This window comes from Schistocerca serialis, chromosome 1 (genome assembly GCF_023864345.2).
Source record: "Schistocerca serialis cubense isolate TAMUIC-IGC-003099 chromosome 1, iqSchSeri2.2, whole genome shotgun sequence".
Lineage (NCBI taxonomy): Eukaryota > Metazoa > Arthropoda > Insecta > Orthoptera > Acrididae > Schistocerca > Schistocerca serialis.
In genome coordinates this window covers 252,230,046-252,251,625 of record NC_064638.1, presented here as the reverse complement: position 1 = coordinate 252,251,625, position 21,580 = coordinate 252,230,046, and the positions used below count along the sequence as shown (strand labels likewise).

At 39.1% G+C, this 21,580-nt stretch overlaps 1 protein-coding gene across 2 annotated transcripts in view; it reads left to right on the top strand.

Moving 5' to 3' along the window:
* Positions 1–21,580, top strand: part of LOC126467166 (zinc finger protein 236-like) — a 234,085-nt gene that overhangs the window by 66,867 nt on the left and 145,638 nt on the right. For both annotated transcript variants that reach the window (XM_050096441.1, XM_050096442.1), the window contains exons 10-14: positions 6,839–6,984; positions 10,577–10,766; positions 10,945–11,062; positions 11,178–11,310; positions 13,262–13,401. In XM_050096441.1, the coding sequence (XP_049952398.1) occupies positions 6,839–6,984; positions 10,577–10,766; positions 10,945–11,062; positions 11,178–11,310; positions 13,262–13,401 (727 nt within the window). The remainder of the gene's footprint in view (positions 1–6,838; positions 6,985–10,576; positions 10,767–10,944; positions 11,063–11,177; positions 11,311–13,261; positions 13,402–21,580) is intronic.

Below are 21,580 nucleotides of genomic sequence, written 5' to 3'. Positions count from 1 at the left end.
ACAACCTTATAAATTGGTTCACTTCACAGAAAGCTCTGTGACTTCATAGTCCAAACTTCTTTCAGTGAGGAGCATATATTTTTAACTGATACAAACTGACTCCCAGTTGCTTAGATATGACTTAATTACAGCTAAAGATGGGTTGTGTATGCCATGATGTGCCAGTTTTGCAAGTTGTCCATACTTTGGGGGCTGACAACATACCAGTGGAAGGCCTGACTCTTTTGTGGCTCAGCACCACGAGTATCCCAAGCACAAGTTCAATTTTACTTAATTTTGTCTTTCAGATTGCTTACTGAGGTTAGAAAGTAATCATTTACTACTTATTGGCCCAACACTGCACCTTGTATGTGAATTTGGGACATTTCGTGATTTATGACTTCTCATGCTGTGTGGCATTTGTTGGTAGCATCTTTCAAGTAATGTTCACATGCAGGTTTTGTGGCCAGGGTCAATTTGTCTTTGTTGTTCTTTTTACATTGTAAATAAGCTCTATAAGAAGTGCCATCCAGCTCAGGCCCTTGTTTACATCAATGGTTATACATTGAGTACAGTCTGAGAACCTCTTCCCTAATGAAAGCCAACTCATCTGTATAACATTTTAGCCGTATCTTTTTCTGATTACACTTAGGGCTAGCTTTGATTAATGGCAGACAGGAGTATCGTAATTCAGTGGGTATTTTTAGAAAATTATCAAACACTGCTTCCCCAATAACCTTCACTTGTTCTGTGTTTGGTACAAAGTCACAACTAACATCAGCTAATTTGTCAATGCATTAATACAATAGGCCCTCATTATTTTGAGATGGGTAAACCAAGAACTCGGTTAACCCGTACTAGCGGTATGGTCCCTGCCCAATTATGTCGAAAAATCTACCGCCTAAACCGCATTTTGGATAGTTCATACCATGAACTAATATTTGGTCCCCTCATTACATGTTCCTCATCTTGTTTATCTTATTCTTTGTCTAAACTGAATAAGTATGTACATATGTAATGCTGTGAACCACAGTAGTTTCCACTGTTAATTTCACATAGAAGATAGGTTGAAGAACAGCAATTGTACCATTATAGCTCTTGGGAATTTAGAAAAAGCTTTTGACATTTTTGACTGCAGTGCTCTTTTTCCAGTTCCGAAGTTACTAGGGATAAAATACTGATGGCGAAAGATTATTTTCAAGTTGTACAAAAAAAGAGACTGCAGATACAAGGGGAGAGGGGGGTGAAGGACCTCAAAGAGAAGCAGTAGTTGAGAAGGAAGTGAGATAGGGTTTTAGCCTATCCCCAGTGTTACTCAGTCTGTACATTGAACAAGCTGTGAAGAAAACCAAGGAGATATTTGGAAAAGGAATTGAACTTCAAGGAGAAGAAATAAAAACTTTGAGGTTTGCAGATGAGATTGTAATTCTATCAGAGACGACGAAGACTTGGAAGAACGGTTGAATGGAATGAATAGTGCCTTAAAAAGAACTTACAAGATGAACATAAACATAACTAAAGCAAGAGTAATGGACTGTATTCGAATTGAATCCAGCAACATTGAGGGAATTAGATTGAACAAATGATATTCTGAAAGTAACTAGTTTTGCTAGATAGATATCCAGTGATCACAGGCCCTGCAGACCACATTCTGCTCCCACAAACTTCCTCCATTCCTTCCTGTTTCGTGCCCGGTTCCTCCAGGTGTCTTCAATCCCCAGGGCTGCTAGGTCCTTCGTCAGGTCATCCATCCAGCACTGCCTTGGTCATCCAGTGGGGCATTTGGTGTTTGGTTTCCCCTCTAGTGCCATCTTTGCCTGTCTTCCATCTGATATACGAGCTACATGGCCCACCCATTTTATTCTTTTGCTCTTTATCTTCTGTAGGATAGTTCATTGTTGCATCAGAAAGTAGATTGCCTCGTTTTTCCTCCTCCATTCTCCGTTATCTAAAACTGGTCACCATATCTTCCTCATTACTCTTCTTTCAAATATTAATACTTTTTCCTTTTCTCACTTAGTCATGCTCCATGTCTCTGAACCGTACGTTACTGCCGGGCATATCAGTGTGTTGTAGATTTTCATCTTAGTGCTCACCGAGATCGATTTAGAGCCAAAGTGTCTCTCTGAGGATATGCATGCATTTCATTCCCATTGCTATTCTTTCCTTGATGTCCATTTTTATGTTGTTGTCCATAGTAAACCAAGATCCCAAATATTTGAACTGGTGTACTCTCTGAACCTCTTGCCATCTATCTCAAGAAATTCTTCCTGCTCTTATCTTCTTCCTAATTGCATGAACTCTGTTTTGTCGTGATTCACTTTGAGCCCTACCTTCTGTGCATAATTGTCCATTTTCTGGTACATTACTTTCAACCCGTGCTTTGAAGTCACGCATTGCATTTTATAGGCTATTCCTGTGGATGCTGACATGTGCATATTGAAAATCAACAAACAGGCTGTAGATATCTTTATCATATTCCCAGTGATTTTCAAACACATGTCTAAGTGTGAAAATGTGATCTATTGTCGATCGGTTTGGTCGAAAGCCAGCTTGGTACTCCTGTATGTTGTTTCTATGAATGGTTGCAATTTTCTGAGGATAATGATGGACAGTACCTTATACATTACATTCAAAAACCTGATACCTCTGTAGTTACCACATTCCATTTTGCTTCCATTCTTGCATACCAGGCATATTATAGACACCTTCCATTCTTCTGGCAGCGTCTCCTTCTCATGTATCAACTGGATCAGTTTATAAATCTCTAAGTGTAAGCTCTCACCTCCCTCCTTGATTAATTCCAATGCTTTTCTGTCCTCCCCTGGGGCTTTGTTGTTTCCGAGTCCTTTGATTGTGGTCTTCACGTCATCTTCAAAATCTTCCCATTCTTCTTCATCTTTCCTTTCCTCCGTATTGTCTGCAGCTAACATCTCATCTGGGTCTGGGCGATTCAACAGTTCTGAGAAGTATTCTTTCCATCTTTCTACAATTCTTTCCTTGTCATTTATCAAGTTGCCATTCCTATCTCTAATGAAAAAAGTCGGTCTCTGAAATTCACATTTCTGATTTTTTATGTATTGGAAGAATTGCCTTGAATTTTTGTTTTGGCACTCTGCCTCAACTTGTTCTAGCAAACCGGTTAGATATATTCTCTTATCTGCTTTTAGGATTCACTTTGTCTCCCTTCTGACGTTGATAAAATTTTCCCTTTTCTGCTCATTCTCCCTGTCGGGTAGCCACTTTTCCCTCATCTTCCTTCTCTTTTCTATAGCCTTCTGGCATGTCTCATTGAACCATTTCATCTTCTTCATTTTCTTCTTTCTTCCCAATATATCCTCCGCTACATATAGTACTGTAGACTTATTTCTTTCCACTTTTCCTCCCCATTCTCTCTAGCTTCCAGGGTCTCCAGGACCTCAAAACTGTTTTTGATTTCTATAGCATATTGTTCTTTAGTAGCATTTCTCCTAGTTTTTCAACATTGAAAGCAGGTTCTAGTGTCCGCTTCTTCTTATGTGTGTAGGTGAATACGACTTTAAGCCTGCACACAGTGAGGAATTTGTTATATGGGAAGCAAAATAATTGACAGTGCCAGAAGTAAAAAGCATTTGTAAAATTCTGATTAGTAATAGCAAGACAAGCATTCGTGAAAAAGAGAAATTTTGACACTGAATATAAATTCAAATGTTAGGCAGTATTTTCTGAAGGCATTTGTTGTGTAGTCTTGCACAGAAGTGAAACGTGGATGGTAAATATTTCGGACATGAAGAAGAGACTAGAAACATTTTAAGTGTGGTGCCACTGAATAATGCTGAAGGTTTAGTAGGTTGCTCAAGTACCTAGTGAAGAGGTGCTGAGTCAAATTAAGGAGAGGAAAAGAAAAAGCTTTGTGGCGTAACTTGATTAGAAGAAACGAAGTTCGTATAAAATATTCTGAGACAACAAAGAATGGTTAATTTGGCGATGGAGGGAAAAGTAGGGCAGCAGAAAATGTAGACAGGTTCCGCAGGTTGTCAGTTCAACTAAATACATAAAGATTACAATTACAAACAACTTGAATTAAAACCATCACATAGAAAATGTTCTGGCTAAGGTGAATCAGATGCTGTGTTTTATTGGCAGAAGACTTATAACATGCAATAAATGTAGTAAAAAGTCTGCCTACACTTCTCTTGTCCATCCACTTCTGGAGTATTGCTGCACAGTATGGGATCCTTATCAGATAGGATTGATGCAGGACATCAAAGAAGATCAACTAATTTTTGTATTATTGCAAAAGATTGAGGAGAGTGTGACATGTGATACGCAATTTGGGATATCAGTCATTAAAACTAAGATGTTTTTCATTGTGGCAAGGTCTTTCCACAAACTTACAATCACCAACTTTCTCCTCGAAATGCAGAAATATTTTGTTGATGCACACTGACATAGGGAAAAGCAACCATTGTAATGAATTTATGAAAAAAAACATGGTCCATTGTAGGCTGTAATGTAAACATTCTTTATTTAAATCATGTGATTAGCTAATTCCGACCATAAGTAATTTCCAGGCACAAGTATGATGTTAAAAATATTGTAATTATTGTATTCTTTTACTTTATGCATACAAAACTAGGTGTCATATTCTATAATTACATCAGTAATGAATACACATAAAAACATTACAGCTTCATGTCACACATTTGTAACTGTACTCTGTTCTACAGCTTAACAACAAACAATATTGTAACAAGATTAGACAATGGAAAAACCAGGATGGGATGTAACAATACGTTCTCCGGTATTGTAACAAGATTAGATTAGATTTAGTTTTTGTTCCATAGACCACGAAATGAGTCGACTCTTAAGGGTGTGGAACATATCAGAAAGTATAAATAAAATAAAACACAAAATTAAAGGGAAAGAGAACATTTGAATATAATTCACTTGTGATCATTACTCAGGAGATTGTCGAAATATGTGAAAATGTTACAATAAACTGAAGTTGATAATACAGTATTTACAGAAGTAATACGCTTTAGAATGAAACATAGTTATGCACTTTTAATAAATTTACCATACACAAAATACCTAATCTTGTCTGTTGTGGCCAAGTGCTGTCAAAACTGAAATCTTAACAGACATTTTTACTTAAGCTGATCTAACAGTCCCTGTAAGGATATTCATCTATAGAGTAGGAGGAGTTGCCTAACAAAAAGTCTTTTGAACACTGTTTAAACTGTGCTTTATCAGAATCCACGTTGTAATGGTTGCTGGCAATTTATTGAAAAGGTGTGTTCCTGAATATTGGACCCCTTTTTGGACCGAGGTAAGCGATTTTAGGTCTTTATGTAGCTTGCTCTTATTCCTAGTATTGATACTCTGTGTTGAGTTATTGGTTTAAAATAGACACACATTATTTACAACAAAGTTCATTAAAAATGCTTTAGCGTTCTAAAAACTTCTGCTCAGTCTGATGAGTTACCTCAAAATATGGTCCCTTAGGACATAATTGAATGAAAGTTAGAAAAGTATCAAATTCTTTTTAAATTTATATCTCCTACATCTGACATCATTCGCATCGCAGATACAGACTCATTTAGGTGTTTCATCAATTCTGTGATATGCTCTTCCCAACTGTATTTATTATTGAATTGTAATTACAGAAATTTAACACTGTCTACGTCTTCTATCTGCATGTTATCATAGTTATACACATGCTGGAAGAAAATCTTGTATAGGTTGTGAACTTTACATGGTGGGTCTTTCCAGAGTTTAATGACAGTGAATTAGCTTCAAACAGATAATTAATGTAAGTTAAAATTTGATTAGCAGTCATTTATAAATCTGTACTTGACATGCTATTTATTGGAATGTTTTATCATCTGCAAACAAAACAAACTCAGCATCTGGCAAAGTAATGGGTGAGAGGTCATTAACGTACACAAGAAAAAGCATGGAGACTTGAGGAACATCACATATAATTAATTCCCAATCAGATGAATACTAATTGCTTATGCCACAGGTATTTTGCCACTACACTCTTTGTTGCCTGTTAGTTAGGTAATACATGAACTGTTTTGCAGCACTGCCAGTGAAACCATAATAGTCTTATTTATTTAAGAGAATGCTGTGATTTATTCAGTCAAAGGCTTTTGACCGGTAACAGAAAATATCAGTAGCCTCTATATATTATCTAATGAATTACGTACATTCTCACTGTACATGTAAAGAGTCTCTCTACATGGAAACCCTTAAGGAACCCAACCTATGACTTGGACAATATATTATTTTCAGTCAGATGCTTAAAAGATGCTAGAACATCAAATATTTTTGAAAATGCCAATAAAAGTGAAATGGTCGCTAGTTTGACAGTATCTCTATATCCCCCTTCTTGTAAAGAGGCTTAAAATGAGAGAAATCAAAGCTGGCACATAAAGATTTAGTTGTTTGTTTTTCCCATGTGCTGTTCGGAAGTGGAATGGTAGAGAAATAGTCTGTAAGTGCTCTGATGAAGCCTTTGTTAAGCACTTAAGTGTGAACTGCAGAATGGTTATCTAGATGTAGGTGAATCCTGAGCACAGTAAACAGCTTCAAATTGATGTAGAGTGCACTAGTTACATTGAGACGAAGAGGCTTACAGAAAAAGACTAGTGTAGAGGACTGCCCCTATCTATTCTCTGGACTGAAGAGTAAACCGCCACACACATTTTCTAGTAACTATATTCACTGTAACAGTGTCACATCTTTTTCAGATTTTTTTATTGAACACTTGAAATTACATCTGTTAACACAGTTTTTGTGCTAGATGTTGTTATCATAAAATACCCTGTATTGAAGCTTATTAATTGTTACAGTATTTCGTGTTTTCTTTTAGGCAATCTCCATGCTCATGTACTCAGAGTTCATGCAATACCTCAGTCAGGTGAGCAAGTATTTAGATGTATGGAATGCCCGTGCGTCTTCAAGAAACTGGGAAGTCTGAATGCGCATATGAGCCGCATGCACTGTTCAGACTACAGGGTAAGCTGCATGTATTAATTTTCTGTTATTAGAGATATTGTTGCTGTGAATATATATTGTTAAATGTTAATGTGATAAAAACAATTGATAATCTTGGTAAGTAAACGCAAAAACTGTTTTGATGCAGTGTATCAGTGTATCTTGTGAACACGCTGTCACTGATTCACTTTTATCATTTACAAAAAGGTGTGTGTGTGTGTGTGTGTGTGTGTGTGTGTGTGTGTGTGTGTGTGTGTGTGTGTGTGTGTGTGAGAGAGAGAGAGAGAGAGAGAGAGAGAGAGAGAGAGAGAATGTGCACATCATGTATGCATGAGTACGCATGTGTACTTGCTCACCTGCAACATCAGATACTGTTAAAATTGCTAGTTATGGTTTTATTAAAGACTGCTGAGGGAGATTGCAGAAAGTGGTATCCCTCAACTATCTTTAATTGAACAGCAGCCATTGGGTTAAAAAACATTACAATATCAATTTCGTATTGGTGATGCTTTCTCTTACATGGCACGTAATGTAAAATTTAATGATTATGGTTTTATTGTTGATATAACAAAATATGAAGCAAACCATTTATGTAACAAATGTTCAATTCCATTTAGGAATTTTCCATTTGTTGTTGATGATGGTGTTGAAGATCAGATGTTCCCTAGTCTAATTTCTTTCTTTCTACATGTCCATGAAACCATGCAATAGTAAGTTGTTTTAAATTAGTTGCATTCCATGTAATTTCATTCAAAATGAGTGCCATTGGAAGTTTATTTTCAAATAGCCACACCAGTTAAATAGTTCGGAATCTGTTGTGCAGCAATAGTATTTATTTTGTGTGAGAGTATATTGTGTTCCTTTGTTGCAGTACCAGAGGAGCACATGAAAACTGAGTGAAGTGAAACTTCTGTATCTTTATCATCAGAAATTGTTGATTTTAATGCATTCTGTCCATTGCAGTGAATTCCGTGTTGAAAAGATTTAAGTGGCTGGAGGACGACATGCTTTGAAAAACTTACTTTGTATTTAAAGAGAGAAAAAATGATATATTTTACACTGCTTTTTTCTTTAAATCTTCTTTTACCCTGCACTATCTTGGAACAAGTTTGTAATAACTGCCTGTTACAACCTTATACAGGGTGATTCAAAAAGAATACCACAACTTCAGGAATTTAAAACTCTGCAACGACAAAAGGCAGAGCTAAGCACTATCTGCCGGCGAATTAAGGGAGCCATAAAGTTTCATTTAGTTGTACATTTGTTCGCTTGAGGCGCTGTTGACTAGGCGTCAGTGTCAGTTGATGCTAAGATGGCGACCGCTCAACAGAAAGCTTTTTGTGTTATTGAGTACGGCAGAAGTGAATCGACGACAGTTGTTCAGCGTGCATTTCGAACGAAGTATGGTGTTAAACCTCCTGATAGGTGGTGTATTAAACGTTGGTATAAACAGTTTACAGAGAATGGGTGTTTGTGCAAAGGGAAAAGTTCTGGACGGCCGAGAAGAAGCCCTGATCTTACCCCCTGCGATTTTTTCTTATAGGGGTATGTTAAGGATATGGTGTTTCGGCCACCTCTCCCAGCCACCATTGATGATTTGAAACGAGAAATAACAGCAGCTATCCAAACTGTTACGCCTGATATGCTACAGAGAGAGTGGAACGAGTTGGAGTATCGGGTTGATATTGTTCGTGTGTCTGGAGGGGGCCATATTGAACATCTCTGAACTTGTTTTTGAGTGAAAAAAAAAACCTTTTTAAATACTCTTTGTAATGACGTATAACAGAAGGTTATATTATGTTTCTTTCATTAAATACACATTTTTAAAGTTGTGGTATTCTTTTTGAATCACCCTGTATTTTCCCATCTTCAGAATCCAGATGTTGTAGGCAATGTGACAAAAAGCCTTCACAACATGCATTGTGATATTGATTATTAGTGTTATATCACACACGCATCACCCAGTCCTGAGCAGAGAAAATCTGGTCCACCTGGGAATCGAACCCAAGACCCAGTGATAGATAGTTCGTGAGTGAAACGATCCCTATACCAAATGTACGACTGGTGTTTTGTCTCTGTGAATGTGCACAAGTTCAGTTGTAATGTGCACAAGTTCAGTTGTAAAATGACGTCCCAGTTGATCATGGTAGGGCTTACCTTAGCAATTAAAGCCAGTTTCTTCCTTCTCCATGACCAAATTGCATTTTGTTCAGAACAAATGAATCTGTAACTGATATTTTCTTCAGAGAGGATTTGGTATTAGACTGATATTGTGCAGCATGACTCTAGTTACAACCTTCCCCAAGTTACAACCTTCCCTAAGTTCACATCCAATCAAGTGCATTTGACATCTGATAGTAGGAATTTTTGATGAACAATTCACCAAACTCTGCTCCAATCTCTTGACGGATAGTTGCTGTGAAGTCAGTGTACTTGTGTATGCTGAATCATTCATTGGTGTAAAAATACTGTGAAAAGGTGGAAGGTTTTCTCCCCCATTAACTTGCCATAATGAAATACAACTGCATGTAATGCAGTGGAGGTACTGCGTCGGGCATGAATAGCAGCAATATCATGTTGACTGGCCCACAAGACCACATGTCTGCCTGTTACCTGCAGCTGCACTAGCACGTCATAATCAAATACAGACTCACTAAAAGCCTCCCTCATTCAATATGTAAATGTACAATAACTCTCTGTTTATTGTACAGCATTTAAATGATGCTGTCATTGTGAGTCTTAAGAGTGTCTCAGTTCAGCAGCTAAAATTCAATGGGCTTCTGACTGATGTTAGTATGGAAGTAAGAGTTTAAAACTTTTAGGATTCAATATGCATTGTATTCATAATGTTGAATCATATTATGAAAAACAACTTTCATAAATGTGACAGCTAAAAAGTCACTAGCTTTCTCAAAGAGTAATTGTCTCCATATTTCACACTATATTTTCCAAATCGGTAAATATAGTTTTACTAAACAATTTCTAAAACAGTGTATGTTATTCTTCAGCATGCTCGCTATCTCTATAACAAATTAAATCGACAGTTTAGCAGTTTAATCGTGAAAGCATAACAGAGCTAATTAATCAAACAATAGATAATCCAGGATGGAACAATGACAATATTATGAAAAGGATAGATTGCTACTCACCATATAGTGGAGATATAGAGTTGCAGACAGGCGCAACAGAAAGACTGCTAAACAAGTAAGCTTTCAGTCAGAAAGCCTTGTTCTGAATTAGACAACATACATACACACATTCTTGCAAACAACAACTCATACGTACATGACAACTGTCTCTGGCTGCTGAGACCAGACTGCCAGGTCAGTCTGGCCTCAGCAGCCAGAGACAGCATCACATATGTATGAGTTGTTGTTTCCATGCTCACTTGTTTAGCAGTCTTTCTTGTGCCTGTCTATGACTTAATGTCTCCACAGAGCTAGTTATGCATTTGTAATATTAGTATAGATTAAATTCTCAGTGCCCCCCCCCCCCCCCCCCCAAATTCAATGTTGTTTTTGTGTTCTTGATGAGCTTTTGAGTTGATCATAATTGCCACAAAATACAAGTGGAAGAACTATGACAGGTTGTAATAATGCACTGAACATTACAGGTTTGTGCTGTGCTTGATCCGGAAGAAGCCATGAAGGTAAATGTTAATGCTGTCATGACACAGCTGCAAGGATTACAAGAAGCGATAGAGGGGCCATCAAAGAAAACTGAAGAAAAGGCTGCAGACCCTAAAGACATTTTGCAGCAAGCTTTAATGAAAAGTGGTCTATCTGATAAAACATCTCCTCCAGGTATAAATATGCTGAAAATTCTTTTCTGGAGACACCACCTCACATTAGTGCTGACTTTGCATGTGTTATACTTGCGTATGAGCAGTGTGTTTCCATTTGAAACCTATGTCAGTTAAGAGCCTTTAAACATATCTTCTAGACAATTTAGGATTCCATACTTGCCAAATACGTGTTTCAGAAGCAGTTAGAGAAGAAACACTTCAGACAGATTGTCCAAGCCAGTCTAGTGAAACATCTAAAAGGCAGAAAAGTTCTCTTATTACCTTGGCAGACAAAGCACTTGATGGAAGTGTGAGGTAAGTAGAAAGAATAAAGTCACTTTTTATATCTTTATGAAAAGAGGTAGAAATATGATGATACAATATTTTTAAACTCAATAATTTTGTTAAATTTGAATGCCTTAATTTACAGGAGATATATAATTAGACAAAGGCGAGTGGGAAGGATCAGATGGCACCAGTGTTCCTACTGTTCAAAGGAGTTCAAGAAACCTTCAGATCTTGTGAGACATATTCGGATACACACTCGTGAGAAGCCATACAAGGTAAATTTAGCATAAATTATGGTTATTGTTGTGGTCTTCAGTCCGAAGACTGGTTTGATGCAGTTTTTTTGTGCTACTCTCTCCTCATCTTCAAATAGCTACTGCAACTTACAACCTTCTGAATGTGCTAATTGTATTCATCTCTTGGTCTCCCTCTACAATTTTAACCCTCCACACTTCCCCCCATTACTAAACTGGTGAGCCCTTGATTTCTCAGAATGTGTCATTGTGCCACAAATTTCTTTTCTCCTCAGTTTTGTTCAGCACCTCCTCATTAATTGCAAGATCTACCCATCTAATCTTCAGCACTTTTCCGCAGCACCACATTTCAAAAGCTTGTATTATCTTCTGAGCTAAACTGTTTATCGTCCATGTTTCACTTCCATACATGGCTACACTCCGTACAAATACTTTCAGAAAAGACTTCCTAACACTTAAATCCACATTTGATGTAAACAAATTTCTCTTCTTCAGAAACACTTGTTTTACCATTGGCAGCCTACATTTTCATTTTATATTCTCTCTACTATGACCAGCATCATTTATTTTGCTGCTCAAGTAATAAAATATATCTACTAATTTAAGTGTGTCATTTTCTAATCTCAGTCAGTCAGTAGTGCCTCGTATGTTCCTAAATTTCTCCAGAATCCAAACTGATCTCACTCGAGGTCAGCTTCTACCACTTTTTGCATTATTCTGTTAATATTTTGCAATTATGACTTCTTAAACCGATAGTTCTGTAATTTTCACACCTATCAGCGACTGCTTTCTTTAGGATTGGAATTCTTACAAATTATCGTTATGTTGTAGAACCATAGTATTATACAAGTCAGTATGTGATTGGATACCATCACAATTCACTTTGTTACAGCAAGTTTTTAAAAATATTGTTGCAAGGAATATTACAGAATTCACACTGTTTATTATGGGACTTCTTGTAATTATCTTTTCACATTAATATAGATTTCAATTTTTTGCGGTACATTAAGTAAGATGGTTTTTTATTCATTATCAGAAATCTTAAATGTATTTGTCTGATGTTAATAAAATTGTAATAGGTTATAGGCACATATATTGGCAAAGGAAATCTCAAGTTAAAGAATTTTTCAATCGCCCACAAAAAAAGTTGTTCTGCTTTTTCTGAAGTAACTTTTTCTCAGCCCAGGATAAACAAGTAACAGAAAACTTGGTCTCGTTTTGAAAGTCTCTTTTGTCATCGTAAGAAGCTACAACTGTAACCATACAATGCGAGGGGATTTTATAAAGAGTAATATTGATTTATGACTGATCCTGTGCATGCTGGACCTCACAATTAACATTGTGCACAGCTGTGAAAATGAATGCATCATTGCCGCGAACCTCCAGGCTGTTGGAAAACAGTTTGCCTGTGATTGGCAACATAGCACCTTATTCCGCCACTGCGCCCACTGGTACACATGCATAGAACTAGTCTTAAATATCATTCTTTATAAAATTTGTGTCACAGTGGTTGTAGCATCTTAGAACTACAAAAAAGACGTCCAAAACAAACCCACAGTTTCAGTTAATTTTTATCGTGGTCTGAGAAAAGTTATTTTAGAAAAATCATAAGAACTTTTTTTGGGCGATTGAGAAAAATCTGTGACTTGAGATTTCCACTAGCAGTATGTGTGTCTATAACCTATTAAAACTTCGTCGTTGGACAAATACATTTTGAGCTATATAGTTTTGAAATGAGTAGCTTGTTGTAAAGATACCGTAAACCTGATAATCATATAACTTTAATACCAAATTGCTCCATCTAACCTCACACAGAATAAAGTAAGAAAAAAAATTACAATGGCTGTTGGTTGATTCCATTATAAAAAATCCAATAATAATAGCTGTGATTCATATTCATTTGATTGAATGCATGGAAGTATTGATCAGTACAAATTGGAAAGGACTCAAATTTTGTTTTCTTTTGTTTCAGTGCCTGCACTGTTACAGATCATTTGCTGTGAAGTCCACCCTCACTGCTCATGTCAGGACACATACAGGGGTGAAAGACTACACTTGTGTTATATGCCTCAAGCAGTTTTCTGCACCAAGTAGCTTAAATGTGCATTTAAGGTAATGGATGTAGATAATAAATTGGGGATCTGTATTTCACACATAAGCTTCTGCTTGGGGGGGGGGGGGGGCGCTAATTATGTTAAGATTACTAAATTATATGTACTATGTATCTGAGTAATATATGTATAATAGGTAACATACTATTAATTGGTTACTGAATATGCTGCTCAAAATCAGTTGAATTAGATGTGCTACAGTATTTTTTTTTTTTGGGGGGGGGGGGGGGGGGGGAGGAGGATTGCCTTAACGTATTGATAACAATTCATACTTTAATTCTCAAGAACTGTCTGACGTGTACATTATTTTATGGAGTGTAGGATGTCCTTTCACTTACAGAAGAGAGAGGAAATAGAATGGATATTGTACTTCACAATGGTTTGGATTAAGCCGGAGTACATTTATTAGGGAAAAATAAAATAATGTAGGTGGGGAGGAAAAGTAACAGTCAAATGCTAGCTACTGTTTTGGAAACTTTGAAGGCTAGATGAGACAATAATGGCAGTTAAAAGTAAGGAGACTTTTTCCTCTTGTGATAAGTGTTTTTCTCAACACTGAGCAATTTAAAATTCTTGTGCTCGTTTGGCATTAGATCGTGGGACCTGCCATCTATAGGGATGGCTCTTACGGTTGCTTCTTCAATGTATCCCTCATGGACTTACTTCAAGCTTCAGCTTACAATTCATTCCTCTCAATTCTTACCAAACTCTGTACACCACCTGAAGAATAGTGAAGCATTTTTAGATAGAAGTGCAAGAGTACCAATATTGATATATCACTTTTGTAAAAGAAAGAAAGCTTGGTGTGGTGAATCCCAAGAGGTGTTCCGTGCAGCCCTCCATGCTAGTCTATCCAGTGCAAGTCTCATAATTGCTGCGTGACTATTACTGCCTGCTTACTGTAAGCCTTCGTGTCGCTTTACAGTTTTTACACCTTCCACCCTCCCTTGTAGTAATCAAAAGAAAATTAGGTAAAAAAAAATCTTGCAGTCACCAATTTTTTTATAGTGTCATGACTACAACTAAAAATGCCCACTGTTGGGGTGGGGGGCATTCAGGTGTCACTTTTTTATGTCTTTCTTGAGTAACCTAAAAGAAACAAGGTGAAGTTTATAGCGAAGATGTTTCCAACTACAAAATTAAACCATATAATGCTTTTTACAAAGAAGGTTCTATTCATTTTTTCTTTAGAAATAATAGTTTCCTCATGGCAGAAGATGGAAAAATCACAGATTATTAAAAAAAAGAAGTGTCCTCATTGATTGATCACTCATTAAAAGATCTGTACCTAAAGACTAGAAAGTTGCACAAGTCACACCTATACCCAAAAAAGAAAATAGGAGTAATCTACTGAGTTACAGACCCATATCAATAACATCGATTTGCAATAGGATTCTGTGAGATATACTGTGTTTGAACAGTATTAGCTTTCTCGAAGAAGACACTTTATTGACAAACAGCCAACACTGATTCAGAAAATATCATTCTTGTGAAACCCAACAAGCTCTTTATTCTCACGAAGCTATTGACAGGGGATGTCAAATTGATTCCATATTTTTAGATTTCCAAAAGGCTTTTGTTACTGTACTTCACAAGTGACTTCTAATCACATTGCATGCCTGTGGACTACCATCTCAGTTGTGCAACTGGATTCCTGATTTCTTGTTGGGAAGGTCACAGTTCATAGTAATTGACAGGAAGTCATCAAGTAAAACAGAAGTAATATCTGGTGTTCCCCAAGGAAGTGTTATAGGCCTTCTGCTGTTCCTGAGACAATCTGATTATCACTCTTAGATTGTTTGCAGATGATCCTGTCATTTACTGTCTTGTAAAGTCATCAGAGGATCAAAGCAAATTACAAAACGATTTAGACAAGATATATGTGTGCTGCGAAAAGTGGCAATTGAAGTTATCAACATGAGTACCAAAAGGAATCCGCTAAATTTCGGATACACGATAAATCACACAAATCTAAAGACTGTTGTGAATAACTTAAACTGGAATGATCACATTGATAATATTGTGGGGAAAGGGAACCAAAGACTATGATTTATTGTCAAAACACTTTTAACGAGTTTACTAAAGATAGTGTGTACGCTATGCTTGTACGTCCTCTTCTATAGTATTGCTGTGCAGTGTGGCATCCACATTAGATAGGATCAATGTAGGATTTTGAAAAAGTTCAAAGAAGGGCAGCTCATTTTTACTATCATGAAATATGGGAGAGTGCCATGGATATGATAATGAATTGGGGTGGCAGTCATTAAAACAAAGGCATTTTTCATCGCGACAGGATCTTCTCATGAAATTTCAGTTAACAACTTTCTTCTCAGAGTGTGAAAATGTTTTGTTGGCACCTAAGTACTTAGGGAGGAATGATCATCATAGCAAAATAAGAGAAGTCAGAACTCGCACAGAAAGATTTAAATGCTCATTTTTCCCTGAGTGCTGTTCAAGAGTGGAACAGCAGAGAAATAGCTTGAAACTAGTACGATGAAACCTCTTCCAGGTACTTAATTGGGAATTACAGAGTAATCACTATCATTTAGATGTATGGTAAAAAATTAATATTTATTGTTAAATGAAGAAGGTTAAGAACAAATATTAACGTTGGACCAAGCTTAAGTGCAGTAGAGTCATATTAAGGGATAAATTGTGTTTTTGGGGTAAGACTGACTGAAGGTGGTGGGTAGAAGCATGCGAGAAGGCAAGTCACTGGATTTTGGTCATGCTGTCACCTCTATCATAGGTCTGCCAACAGAAGAGGAAGCAGGTGATTCCTCACTCTTACCTACTCCATTACATAGCAAGAAGCAACTACAGGGCATTATGCAGAATCTTCCGTGGTGCACCTTATGAATCACTGGTGAAACAGATTATAGACTTGTTGGGGAATCTGTTATTTTCCACACAGTGCATTAACTGTACACGAGTTACTAATAACAGTAACGCAAGAAACTTATATGGAAAGAATCAATGTAAATCTCTGTACACTCTTCTACACTGCTAGGGGGAAAATTATTGTTAATTATCCTCTATGGATATGAAGCTCTCTTCCAAGAAAGGTAACTTCCCCACCAATGAGTGCTGCTCACTTTTTAGTTTACAAACTGACTATACGTCCCCACTGTCCATTCTTTTACATGAGCAAACAAAATAACTTCACTGAGCTCTTGTTGAAGAGTATCTGGTGGAGTTATTTCATTTTATTAAATGAATACCTGTTTGTAGTTGTTATATGAGCTTAATATAAAATATATTCCTATGAACAGTGGCTTAGAAGTGTGTAATTTATGAATGTGATGTTGTCAGTAATCTTTGTAGTGCTGGTGGGAAAGGGATGGGATTGGTAAATGTGGCACCTTCCTGCTGTCTATCATTGATAGTGTATTGTAAAACTGTTTCATTGTGTTGTTGCCACTTGGTGGTGAATTAATGAATGACCAGAAAGAAGCTGCACATCTTTTGCCATAGTGTTACTGACAGACTGCATGAATCTCTTACATTCTGGATATGCTAGCACTGGTAGAGTGGACTACACTGAGTGGAGCCATTTACAACACATGCACAGTGTATCCTGCTAAGGTGTGAATATATCTGATGGAATGGGACCAGTCATGTCCAAGTCTAGAAGAAAAATCTTCTGTAATGCTTTGCTTGACTTCTGTTAAAATACCTTGAGTTCCATAAGACCTAGGTAACCACCTTTTGTTGCGAAGGGATACAATTTAAGCATGTAGGTCTTTTGGGAGAGATGAGGCTGGGATGAAAAATATTCTAGATAGTGATAGTGTAGACAATCAGATTGACAGTTATCAGATATGTATTCACAGCATGTTTTTAATTGGAACAGGCTCTTCAGTTGACAGCTCCAACTGTTAAACTTTTTTGCTGTATTAGTTCACTTAACTGCCGTAAATATGTTCTCATTTAATAAACAGAAAATGACTCCACTATATAAACACGAGATTAGTGAAGTTACTTTCTCAATTCATGTAACAGAACTGAACAGGAAATGCTGAGGAGGTATAGTCTGTCTGCAAAGGGAAAAGCGAGCTGTGCTTGTGGTGGGGAAATTTGTGTTTCCCGGAAGAACAATACAGCTGCAGTACAGGATGACTAAGAATCAGCTTCCCCTCTAGCAACGTAGAACCATTTACAGAGCTTTATGTAGATTGTGTTCATAGCCATTTCTTGTGTTGGTTTTATATCTGTACCAGCTGACAAACCTGGCATTGTCCTATTATTCATTTTGCCAATTTTCTATTAGAAACGTAAACAAGAAACGAACTGTGTTTGTAGTGTACTATGGAAAAAATTTCATTTTCATGTATTCGTGGAAACGCCATCGAAATTACGAAACAGAATCTATACTCTGGATGCAGCTACTTTGAATTTCTACAGTGCAATTTTGTAACTGTCCCTTTGGCAATGCCTCTTCATAGCTCTATGAACTGCTATTGTCTTCAACTAAAGCCATTTGCACTTTGCTTTAGAAAGCTATCAAAAGCACTGCAAGATGTCAGGGACTTACTGAAGTTGACTTGACTGTAGTAGTAGTAGTAGTAGTAGTAGTAGTAGTAAAGAAGAAATGTCTTAAAACTTCATGGAAAATGCAGCATTTTTTTTCCACGCATCTCGGTATTTATGGTGTTGTATCTTCTAGACTGTGCTTAGTACCATGATATAATTTTGTAGGTGCATTTAGAAGCATATTTGGTTATTGTCTGCAGAATTTATTGCAGATAGAGCTAGCAGCACATAAGTAATAAATTTAAATGTCATGCATGATGCGGCACTTTTTCACTCACCTCATTTATGACATCATATCTCCTGAACTATGATAGATAGGTGATTCTTACCCCCACAGCAATTGTTGTCTGACAGTAAGGGATATGTGCATAAATTCTGGTTTAAATTGGTTCAGGGTTTTAGGAAGACACATCCCCCCAGGGGGTCCACAACTCTTTTGCGGATACGTGCATAGCAAGCACGGGACCCCAAGCTAATGTGGCCCTCCTTCCTTTCTGGGCTGCATACCTTCCTTTTCCGCATCCTTCCCTATCCCCCATCTTCGCCCCCCCTCCCCTCACCTCTGGCTCTTTCCTTCCCTTTCTCCCCCTCTGGGAGTATGGTTTGTGCCTACGTCCGGAGACGGACGCTCGTAAATGTAACGCATTCTTCGCCTTCTCTGCTTGTATGTCTTCATCCTTCCTTTGTCCTTCTCTTTTCCTTACCTCTTCTCTTTACCCTTTTCTCCGCTGCGGCGTTTGAGACCTCTCTTCTTTCCTTTCCCTTTCCCTTTCCCTTTCTTTGTTTTTCCCTTTCTCTTTCTTCCTCCCTGTGCATGTCTGAAGGCCGACCCACGCATTTTTGTGCGTAGCCGGTGACGGGGTAACGCATAATTCCCTGCCCCGGGTAGACAGGTAGGGCACCTACGTACCCCCTGGTAACGGCCAGGCCCAGGGAGGGGTGATTACCCGAGCTGATACCTTCCGAAAGTGCCGATTGGTCCCTCCGTCCGTTTGTCGGGAGGTGTGACCTGAGGTGTGAACAATCACCTAAGGCGGGAGTGCCCTCAGAGAGGGCCCCCACAAGGGAGGAGCGCGCCATTGGAGACACCGGTAATCATGGGGATTCTTCCGCAATGGTTTCCTCATCTTCCACTATGTCTGCTCACAAGCGTAAGTTCACTGAGTCTCAGCCACAGACAGTTCTTCCATCGTTGCCACAGTTCCTTGTTGTTTCTTGGTCTGACGAAGGTCTCGACTTCTCCACGGTCAACCCTTTCATTATTCAGAAAGGTGTCGACGCAATTGCAGGTCCTGTAAAGTCTTGTTCCAGATTACGGAATGGCACCTTGTTCTTAGAAACAGTCAGTGCCCTCCAGGCACAAAAATAGCTGCGTACTTCACTGCTCCACACCTTCCCTGTCCGGGTTGAAGTGCACCGCACTTTAAATTCCTCACGTGGAGTCATTTATACACGCTCCCTCGACGGATTGTCTGACGAAGAAATTCAGCACTACCTGTCTGACCAGGGCGTAACGGCTGTTCATGGAATTATGAAAAGGGTTGACATGAACATCATTCCAACCCGCACTGTCTTCTTGACATTTGACAAAGTTCAACTCCCAACGAAAATCAAAGCAGGCTATGAGATAATTTCCGTTCGCCCTTACGTCCTAAACCCTACACGTTGCTATCGGTGTCAGCGGTTCAGTCACACCAGCCAGTCCTGTTCCAATCCGGCCAAATGTGTTACGTGTGGCAGGATGCCCATGAGGGTGCTTGTCCACCTCCATCCTCTCGTTGCATCAACTGTATGGGTGACCACGCTGCTTCTTCTCGAGATTGCCCCATTTTTAAAGACGAAAAGCTCATCCAGGAAATCAGAGTGAAGGAAAAGGTGTTGACCTTAGCTGCTCGAAAATTATTCGCCAGTCGACAGCCCACCGTGCCTCAGGCAGGAAAATACAGCGCTGTCCTTGCCTCTCCTCGGCCAACAAAGGAGGCGGCACGCAGACTTGCGACCTCACCTTTAGTGCCATGGTCGTCAGATCGGCCAGCGCAAAGATCGCCCGTTCAACCTCACCACTTTCGCCTGCCCACTCTATGGCTCACCCTTCATCGGGTTCTGCTAATCTCGAGCCCGAAAGTCAGACACCAAGACTTCGAAAAAAGAGCATACTCGTGAAGATTTTTTACGTACCCCAACTTCACAACCATCGGTTCCTGCTTCATCTAAACATCATGTTTCCAAGAAGGCTAATACAAAACCCAGTTCATCTCCTTCTCCGCCAAGGCGTGTCTCATCTACAGCACCACCTGGCGGAAATTGCCCTCGGCCATCTTCTGTGTCGCCGAGGCGCACTGCTGGCGGCCGATCAACCGGCCGATCGCTGGTGGCAGGAGCTGCTCCTGAACAACCTATGGATCAGGATCTTCTGCCTTCGGCTGAATGCCATTCCATGCTGTCGGTCGCAAGCTCTGAGCAGTCGTTGAGTTGACGGCAACCTTGGTCACATTCCTCCATTTTCTGTTCACCCTATGTCCATTATCCACTGGAATATCCACGGCATTCGAGCAAATCGGGATGCATTGTCGATCCTCTTAAGATCCTACTCGCCGGTCATCTTCTGTCTGCAAGAAACAAAGCTGCGTCCCCATGACCGCTTTGTTCTCCCCCATTTTCAGTCTGTCCAATTTGATCTCCCCTCTGTTGAAGGCACTCCAGCCCATGGAGGACTCATGATTCTTCTAATGGTACTCTCCATTATCACCCAATCCCCTTAAACACTTCCTTCCAAGCTGTCGCTGTCCGTCTTTCCCTTTCTGGATATACCTTTTCTCTTTGTACTGTATACATTCCATCGTCCACACTAATGGCACGAGCTGATCTCCTTCATCTTCTTGGTCAGCTTCCACCCCCCTATTTGCTGGTTGGGGACTTCAATGCCCACCACCCGCTTTGGGGATCTCCACATCCTTGTTCACGTGGCTCACTATTGCTAGACGTCTTCCACCAAGCGGATCTAGTTTGCCTCAACACTGGGGTCCCTACATTTTTGTCTGCCTCCACGACAAATTTCTCTCATTTGGACCTTTCGGTCGGTACTGTTCCGCCAGCTCGGCACTTCGAATGGTTCGCCCTTGATGATACACACTCGAGTGACAACTTTCCATGTGTCCTTAGACTGCAGCCTCAACTGCCATATATGCGCCCGCGACGCTGGAACTTTGCCCAAGCCGATTTGACACTTTTTTCGTCTCTAGCGACATTCGATGACCGCCACTTTCCTAGCGTCGACAATGAGGTCACACATATTACAGACGTTATTCTTACAGCTGTGGAACGTTCAATACCACGCACCTCTGAATTGCCCCGGCGCCCCCCAGTTCCTTGGTGGATCGAAGCATGCCGTGATGCAATACGTGAGCGGCGACGTGCTCTTCGTGTTTTCCGCCACCATCCTACTTTGGCCAACTGTATCCGCTATAAGCAGTTGCATGCGCGATGCCATCACGTCATCCACGATAGCAAGAAGGCAAGCTGGAAATTCTTTATTAGCTCATTTAACACCTTCACTCCCTCCTCGGAAGTTTGGAGTCGGATTCGACGGTTATCAGGCGCGCCTAGTTTCTCCCCGGTCTCTGGGCTCAATGTCGTGCGTGATACGT